The sequence below is a fragment of the Chelmon rostratus genome, chromosome 1, assembly GCF_017976325.1.
Source record: "Chelmon rostratus isolate fCheRos1 chromosome 1, fCheRos1.pri, whole genome shotgun sequence".
Classification (NCBI taxonomy): Eukaryota; Metazoa; Chordata; class Actinopteri; order Chaetodontiformes; family Chaetodontidae; genus Chelmon; species Chelmon rostratus.
The window spans coordinates 22,496,103-22,505,272 of NC_055658.1; the positions used below are offsets into that span (position 1 = coordinate 22,496,103).

The 9,170-nt window shown below is 42.3% G+C and overlaps 3 protein-coding genes across 3 annotated transcripts; all 3 read right to left on the reverse strand.

The window, feature by feature from the left end:
• LOC121620465 (UDP-glucuronosyltransferase 2A1-like) lies at positions 1-1,844 on the reverse strand. Its single transcript, XM_041960402.1, has 2 exons — positions 1,803-1,844; positions 1-1,557 (listed from the first exon to the last, which is right to left on the reverse strand). Exon 2 carries the CDS (start codon positions 1,492-1,494, stop codon positions 1-3), a length of 1,494 nt encoding a protein of 497 aa, XP_041816336.1. The 5' UTR covers positions 1,495-1,557; positions 1,803-1,844.
• A 588-nt stretch (positions 1,845-2,432) lies between these two features.
• Positions 2,433-5,165, reverse strand: LOC121612115 (UDP-glucuronosyltransferase 2A2-like). The gene is made up of 2 exons (XM_041948864.1): positions 4,952-5,165; positions 2,433-4,551 (listed from the first exon to the last, which is right to left on the reverse strand). The coding sequence occupies exon 2, from the start codon at positions 4,527-4,529 to the stop codon at positions 2,952-2,954; it is 1,578 nt and encodes a 525-aa protein (XP_041804798.1). The 5' UTR covers positions 4,530-4,551; positions 4,952-5,165; the 3' UTR covers positions 2,433-2,951.
• Positions 5,166-7,005: 1,840 nt separating this feature from the next.
• Positions 7,006-9,170, reverse strand: LOC121607382 (UDP-glucuronosyltransferase 2C1-like). The gene is made up of 2 exons (XM_041938131.1): positions 9,080-9,170; positions 7,006-8,792 (listed from the first exon to the last, which is right to left on the reverse strand). Exon 2 carries the CDS (start codon positions 8,790-8,792, stop codon positions 7,212-7,214), a length of 1,581 nt encoding a protein of 526 aa, XP_041794065.1. The 5' UTR covers positions 9,080-9,170; the 3' UTR covers positions 7,006-7,211.

Here is a 9,170-nt window from a genome sequence, read left to right on the forward strand (position 1 = left end):
TTAATCACGTTTACTTTTTGTTCTCAAACACACAGAGCATAAACACCTTATTAAGGCAGCAAAGGAGGCCAGAATAATCAGCATAACTCCAGTCAACAGGAGTATCACATCCACAGAGTGGTAGGAATACCAGGGCAGTCTGTAGGACTCTGTTCTCAGGTGAGCTGCACCTTTGTGTCTCATGACAAACTCTATCCAGAAGAGGGCGGTATCCAGCGGCTTCATTGGCAGATCTCTGTGCAGCCTGGAGAGCCTCTGCATGTTCATCCTGTAAGAGGGCTCGTGTAGGACTTCCTGAATTCCCTCAAAGAAGATGTCTTCATTCATTGTAAAAATGTCAATTATCTTCCCAGCTCCTCTTACTTCAATTCTAAGCAGATTATCACGTTGATCAAAAATCAATGGAAGTCCCACAATAGGAACTCCATGATAAATTGCCTCTTGAACTCCGTTTGTTCCTCCGTGAGCCACGAATGCTTTTATCTTGGGATGTCCTAAAAGGTCATTCTGCGGCATCCAGTCGACTAGTAAAGTGTTGTTGCCCAGAGCCGCTGGTCTGACACCTTTATATCTCCAGATGACTTTTTGAGGTAATTTAGCAAAAGCCGCTGCGATCTCCTCAGCAAGGTCATGGGGAAGCTCTGCAAACAAAGTGCCCAGAGACATGATGACGACACCGTGCTCTCCAGAACTCTGCACGAATTCCTCCAAGTGCTGAGGAAGAGGTTTTGAGGGTTTACACTGAAACCCTCCCATATAGACAACATTAGGCATGGTGGGACGAGGGAACTCAAACACAAAGTCCACTCTCATGAGCCAGAGATCCGCTGCTTGAAACAGAGATGAGTAGTCTGTGTTCGGGCCTAAATATTTTTCAATTAAGCTGACATAATATGGTGCGATATAATGTGCTGTCTGAAATTCCCAGAAGCCAAAAGTGAGAACATTAAGAAGTCTCTCAAGAAAGCTCATTTTATCTGAAAGCTCGGTTCCTGTCAGTGGAATATAAGAAAGAGGAGAAGGCGCAATTGAAAAATGGCCTTCACCGTGACTCGTCCACCTGACATTGAAAACGAGGGGCAACCTCAGGTAGTGGGCAAATATTACACCCACCGGTATAGCAGGGTCTGTAAGGACAAGGTCATATTTGGTGTCCTGTATCGACTGCATCAGATCTTTGTTTTCGAGAAGAGCCTCAAGCATTTTGGATGCTTTCTCATGCATCTCAGCGACCTTTTGTGCTTGTTCCATTTCCAGTTTAAAACGTGTCCAGAAAGACTTCCCTTCCCTCTGGATTTCCAGCAACTGGGCCACGAACGCAGTTATAAAGTCTTCATCAAATCCAGAGTCCAAATCCAGTGTTATTGAAGTATACAGTGGGGAGGTTTCCTTGATGTACCAGCTGTCTGATGATCGCACAACAGACACCTGGTGACCCCTTGAATGTAGTCCCTCAATGATGACTTTCATGTTCACCCAGTGGCTCCCGTCCATGGGAAAAATGAGAACTTTGCCACCATAAACCACAGTTGTACAGACCAAGCAGAGAGTGATCCAAACCCAGGGCCAATGCATTTTTATTCTGCAGTTGGAAAGAAAGCATTTTATATCTTATCAAATGTATAATTTTCAACACAAATAACCTTTTTATTTTCTTTTACTTAAACGTAAAAGGTACTGTTTATGTAATTGATCTTTTAAAAGTTTTATAGCTGTTAGGTTAGGGTTTGCTTCTAACAATGTCCCTCTAGTATGTGTAGCCTGCTGCAATTAGATTTATCACAGAAAATAAAATGTAAGATTAATAAGATAGAAAAAGTGGTGTCTACATTTTTATTCAACTTAATTATCAATATGGTGCTATATACAGTAGCACAGTGTTTGCCGATGCAACCCTTTCAACATGTACAGTGATAGCTAAGTAGCAAGCAATGTGTACATTTTGGAACCACGCAGTAGTTCAAACCCAAAGAGAGCTAACAGTCATTTATATTGGAAAAGTTACCGTTTTCTTAGTATCCAAAGTTTTCTTTTTCAGTGTTTCTCTGTTGCCAGAAAGAGAGAGCAGAATGCGTGCGAGTCGTTCCAGGTTCCAGCCTAAGTAGGACTTTGGTATTGCAGCTTTATATGATCAAAGACACATGTGATAACACAGTGCAAAGGGGAGTAGCCGAAAGGTTGTCCATCGTGTTTAACTCTTCACACAATTGTGAGCGTTGAAACTGAATGATCAGGAAAATGAAGGGTTGTTTTCCTGTGTTGCAGGTGTTACATTCACATAAAAAGGTTCAGATCGTGATAACGTCTCAGGTTAAATTATTGATTTTATTGCAGCTCAATTACTCAGTCTCCCACAAACAAGCTACAGTGACACGCCTTGATGGTGTGACCAACTAGTTTTATTATATTGCCTAAAATATAATAAAAGACTGAAAAATATCACCTGCCGGCTGGTAAAGGAATCAGCAACCCCTAATTTGGATCAGGGTTTTTTTTTTTTTTAAACATGCATTCAGCAAACCTAGAGGATTGCCTTTCAGCAGGGCAAGCTTATTCTGGTTGTTAGACAGCATCATATTTCTCCAGCCTTACAGTCCACAGTGTTTAGATTTTTTTTATTGACAATGTCACAGTGAGTCTTTATTTTTCAGGATCCTTCAACAGTGAGCTTTTAGCATAATGTGGTATACAATAAAATGGAGGACAGAAGAGCTGAAATTTGTATCGTGGCTCATTTCATTGGTTAAGTTGATCTACTAGTAATCACTCAGACACCACTCTTGCAAGTTAGCAGTCACAACTGGCAGTTATATGTAATTTTTTACAGTGTACTTGCATCAACTCAAAGCACAGTTGAAAAGCAAAATATTTACTTCTTTCAGTATTTTACTCATCACAGCCAAATTGACTGTAATATAACTATATGAAAATGATCAATCTGTCTCACTTGGTTAGTCAGGTTTCATTTTTCTTTTCAAACATAATCTAAAGCATGACCTTACGAACCCAGCAAGCAACAATAAAATAAGAAGTGCAATTGTTAATAAGAACAATATGACATCCACAGAGTGGTAGGAATACCAGGGCAGTCTGTAGGACTCTGTTCTCAGGTGAGCTGCACCTTTGTGTCTCATGACAAACTCTATCCAGAAGAGGGCGGTATCCAGCGGCTTCATCGGCTGATCTCTGTGCAGCCTGGAGAGCCTCTTCATGTTCGTTGTGTAGGAGGGCTCGTGCAGGACTTCCTGTATGACGTCCTGAAATATTTTCCTATCCAATTCAGAAACATCCACGACCTTTGCGACGCCCTTTGCCCTCAGTCTGGAGAGGTTGTCGGCTTGATCGAACACAATGGGAATGCCTACAATTGGAACTCCATGATATATAGCCTCATATATTCCATTTGTTCCTCCATGACTTATGAATAGTTTGATTTGTGGATGTCCCAGGAGGTCATTCTGTGGCATCCAGTCGACTAGTAAAGTGTTGTTGCCCAGAGCCGCTGGTCTGACACCTTTATATCTCCAGATGACTTTCTGAGGTAATTCAGCAAGAGCTGCTGCGATCTCCTCAGCAAGGTCATGGGGAAGCTCTCCAATCAAAGTGCCCAGAGACATGATGACGACACCGTGCTCTCCAGAACTCTGCACGAATTCCTCCAAGTGCTGAGGAAGAGTTTTTGAGGGTTTACACTGGAACCCTCCCATATAGACAACATTAGGCATGGTGGGACGAGGGAACTCAAACACAAAGTCCACTCTCATGAGCCACAGATCCGCTGCTTGAAACAGGGAGAAGTAGTCTACATCTGCGCCAAAGTAGCGGCTGGTCAATGCAGAATAATGTGGCCCAACTACCTGCTTGTACAGATGCATTCTCATGTTGTAAAAAAACATGTTTTGGACCCTCTCAAAGAAACTCATTTTATCTGTTAATTCTGAAGGTGGAAGTGGCACATAGGAAAGCGGCGAGGGTGCAATAGCGAAATGGGCCTCACCATGAACAGTCCAGCGAGCATTAAACACTAACGGCAATCCAAGGCGGTGAGCCAGCATTACTCCTCCTCCGTTAGCAGGGTCTGTCAAAACCACATCATACCTGGTGTCCTGAATGGACTTCATTAACTCTTTATTTTCAAATATGTGCGTGACCATTTCACAGACTTTCCTGTGTAATTCAAAGAACTTGTTTTTTAACTCCATGTCTAAAGCAAAACGGGCCCACGCAGACCCCTTGCTTCGTTTGATTTGAATAACTTCAGAAACAAAGAGACGAAAAAAATCCTCATTTGCACCGCCAGCAATATCCACCGTGACGGTATTGTAATGTGGAGACGTTTCGCTGATGTACCAGCTGTCTGCAGCCCGAATGACAGTCACAGCGTGTCCCCTTGAATGCAGCGCCTCAACAAGCACCCTCATGTTCACCCAGTGGCTGCCGTCATGTGGAAATACCAGAACATTCCCACTGTGGGCAGCTGGAAGAATGACTGCCAAAAGAGAGACGATGGTCACCAAAGGCACAAACATCTTCAAGTCTTCTCAAACAAATCTGAAATACAAGAAGAATAGAAAAGTGGTTGCTTTAGTATTCTAGGCAACTTGCACAAAGGTGGGTGATAGGTCAGGACGTCCAAAACAGAGAGCTACAGCGATGCTCCTTTCAATTGTCTCTCTATTTGTGTGAAAAAATTCCATCACGTGGATGCAGCACATGGAGCCTCTTTCAGGAAATGCTTTTCAGTGCCAAGAGCTCTGCATGCATTCTGTGCTTAGCCCCATTTCTACAACAGCTACTGTGTTCATCCTGCATAAAAGGAATATTCAAGAGCTTCCATCGAGGAAAACACACAATCCCCGTGTAACAAATCCCATGCACCTATTTTCCTATTGCTCAAATGTCTAATCCTTCAACAATGGACTTGATTTAATAAAATCTCAATTCCACTTACATTAGCTGGCAAAAGCTAGAAACAAATGTTTCCCTTTCAGTCCTCGACAGCTGCTTGAAACTCTCTCGACAATGATCACTCTAACTTCTCTCATAAACCAAAACAAACCCTGTAAATGTAAAGCTCACAGTGAAAACCTTCCTGGCACTTGTGTCAACACGCTCTCTCGCCAGACAGTTGACACCCAAACAAAACAAAGCAGACCAGTGAGGAGCTGAAGCCAAATCTGTGCGACTGTAAAATACTTCCTGGTTTCTTTTGTCCCACCCTCAAGACCATTGCTTCAATAGTCTTTCTCTTCCTGGGGAACCTTAATCCTCATGGTGCAACAAGACAGAGCTGTGGTGTTATTAACAGGAAGTAGTTACCGTAAAGTTGTTAAACATTATGGTCTTTTACCTTTCACACAGTCAGTGCACCATATCCTTTTAAAATGCAGTGGAACCTGATGTATTAGATCTACTGAATCTTAAACTACAAAAACAAAAAAGAAACAATAGAAAAACATGTTTCTCTTTGTTTATGCTGCAACATTCATGTCCCTTGAATGACAATTAATTTTTTGAGTAATGTGGATGGTACACTAACTGATACCATCCTGACACTTTAACAACATTTGCAAATACAGACATCTCACAGAACACTCTAAATTGCATATGCTGCATGCCTTACATATCAAACTGTCTCAGCAGTAAAAAAAAAAGAAGAAATTTCATCATGGTAAAATAATAAGGTTCATCTTCCAGAAGCTATAAAATAAACCTAAGACTTTTACTTTTCAGCTGTGACTTTGCTCTATGTAACAAAACATTTAAAAATCTTAGGATAAGATCACTGACATGCAACATATTAACATGAAGCAAATCTACAAAAAGCAAACTAACATTAAAACTTCATGCTTGACTGGCTGGTTTCAACTGGTGGCACTCCTGGCTTTTGTTTTCCCAACATTTGCTTCACCCCTGACAGCAGTCCTGCTGAACTTAACCACATCAAACTCTCGTCTCTCTGAGGGAAGTTCGCTCATTATAGTGCAGTTAGGCACAACTTTAAAGTAATGTTCATACATAATCTGAAACTACAAGGCAACACTCACAAGCTGCAAAACTGATCAAATGAACAGTTCTCACAAAGCTGAATCTAAAACAGACACACACTGAGATCTCATATGACCTATTGAAATTTGGATCTGTAATAAAAAGCAGGCACTTATGAAGCCTATATAATCACGATACATGCAGAGACCTGTGCACTGCCTTGAGGTAGAGACTCCACCTCTTGAGAAACATGTTCATTGTAGTGCAATGAGTGAGGAAGTGACACATGCTGTGAAAAACAGGTACAAAGGATTATCGCCTCCTAAAAAGCCACTGAGAGTTTGTTACTGTGACATTTAGTAGTGATGTGTGCTCGCAATAAATGGCCAGTTGGTAGTGAGACAGTTCAGCATTACTGTAATTTCTTTACAGCTCACCATTTGCTCTTCCAGTATTGTCAAATGACACAAAGCAGCAACCCCTAAATTAACTGAAAGAGACTGCATTGACCTCCTGAAGTACATCTACATCAGTTATGTCAAGACGAAGATGCACCACTGGTGGTAGGAGACACAAATAAAAACAAACATGTACTGTATACATAACTGAAAATGGTTCACCACACGCAGAAGAAAAATTAAGCCACGAATGAGTCAGAAAACATATTTTAGCTTCTCCAGGATGAACTGGACACAAACATCAGATTTCTGACAGTGACTAGTTTTCTTCTATGTTGTTGTTGTTGTTTTGACATTTTTATAACATTTAGCTACACCAAGTAAGGACAACATAGATAAGGTAATGGTTTTAAACCCAGCGGTGGTTTTTCTTTGTTGCCATGAGCCCCTGCTATCCCATAATACCTAAAGACATTAGGCATTAAGAGCACTTCTGCCACTGTCCTTGAATAGGGTTTGAGACACAGAGCTGAAATAACCCTACTGGCACATTTACATTCATTCCTCGTATTTTATATGTACAGTGATGTAATGAAAAAGGTCACAGGATCCATTTAATTCATAAAACACTTTAATAAAATGAATCATGAAACAAATTAAAATAACAAAAATCATGGCATTGCTTCGTAACAAAATATCAAAATGCAGCATAAATGAGCAGTTGAACAAATGTTATATTAATCTCTAACTTAGCAACATCCATCTGCATTTTTGTTATATTTATTTATCCAAATCTAACAAACAAAATGCATATACCTTGAACGATTAGTCACGTTTGACTTTATGTTTACACACTGTAGAGTACAAACACCTGATCAAAATGAAAATGGTCCAAAGCACAAGTAGCACAGCTGCAGCCAGGAACAAAACTACATCCACAGAGTGGTAGGAATACCAGGGCAGTCTGTAGGACTCTGTTCTCAGGTGAGCTGCACCTTTGTGTCTCATGACAAACTCTATCCAGAAGAGGGCGGTATCCAGCGGCTTCATCGGCTGATCTCTGTGCAGCCTGGAGAGCCTCTGCACGTTCATCCTGTAGGAGGGCTCGTGCAGGACTTCCTGTATGGCCTTCAGGAAGTTGTCGTCTTTGTCCACTGTGGCTAATGTAAGAATCTTAGCTGCTCCTCTCTCTTTCAGACGCAGCAGGTTGTCGTATTGGTCGAAAAACAAGGGTAAACCCACAACTGGGACTCCGTGATAAATTGCCTCTTGAACTCCGTTTGTTCCTCCATGAGCCACGAATGCTTTTATCTTGGGATGTCCTAAAAGGTCATTCTGCGGCATCCAGTCGACTAGTAAAGTGTTGTTGCCCAGAGCCGCTGGTCTGTCACCTTTATGCCTCCAGATGACTTTCTGAGGTAATTTGGCAAAAGCGGCAGCCATCTCATTTGTTAGATCAGCAGGAAGTTGATTCACAAAAGTCCCCATTGACATGATGACGACTCCGTGCTCTCCGGAACTCTGCACAAACTCCTCCAGGTGTTCGGGTAAAGGTTTGGCAGGTTTACACTGGAACCCTCCCATATAGACAACATTAGGCATGGTGGGGCGAGGAAACTCAAACACAAAGTCCGCTCTCATGAGCCAAATGTCTGCTTCAAGCTCTAATTGGTTATAATTATGACCAGGCCCAAGGTATTTGTCACATAATTTCTGGTAGATTTGCTGAGTCACCAAGTGATGATGTGTTTTGGTTATTAGATGCAAAATCATGTTTTTAACTCTCTGAAAAAAGGTCATCTTATCGGTGTTGCCGGATCCTGTAATAGGAATATATGATAAAGGTGAAGGAGCAATAGCAAGATGAGCCTCCCCAGCAAGTAGCCAGCGAACATTGTAAACCAAAGGGAGGTTCAGATATTTGGCCAATATGATTCCACCGCCCCAGCACGGGTCTGTGAGCACCAGGTCGAACTTGCTGTCCTTAAATGTCTTCATCAACTCTTGATCATCCAGCATGGCCGACACAAATTCACCCACGGCTGCGTGAGCATCAAGAAACGTGCCGAACATTCCTACAGTCATGTGCAGAAAACTTACCAAGGGAAGAGCCCCCCTTTCAAATTCAATGGTCTTAGATATGATGTCTGTAATGATCTTCTGATCTAAGCTCCTCTCCACTTGTACTGTATAGCTTTTGTAATAGGAGGACTTCTCCTTGATGTACCAGCTTTTGCTGGAACGCACAATAGTTACGTTGTGTCCTCTGGAATGCAAAGCTTGAAGCAGGACATCCATGTTCACCCAGTGGCTGCCTTCAATAGGAAAGACCAAGATGTTGCCGCCTTGACAGGCTCTGGGGATGAGGAGCAGCAGCAGAGCGCTGCAGCACCAGATCAGCCTCATCTGAAACCAGAACAATGGACAATCAATCAGCCATGGAGGAAAAAATGGATTACTGTGATCACTTCAACTAGGTCATCATAAAAAGTCGTGATGCTGCTGCAGGTTGTATAACCTGAATGAAAGAGATTTACTGATCATGATTACTGGGTATAAAACCACCAGTCCTGTTCGCACCCGTCAGACTCTGCCCCGTCACAAACTTTTCCACAGCAAAGCATCAGCCACACAGCGTAGCCCACAAGCCGAACTGTGGTCGAACCCTGTAAACACGAAGCGCTTTTACTTACTTTAGCCTATTTACTATGATCACTCAACACCGGAGCAGTCGCGGTGCTGGAGAGCTGCTTTGCGTGGGGCGTCCGATCTCCGGGGCCGCCG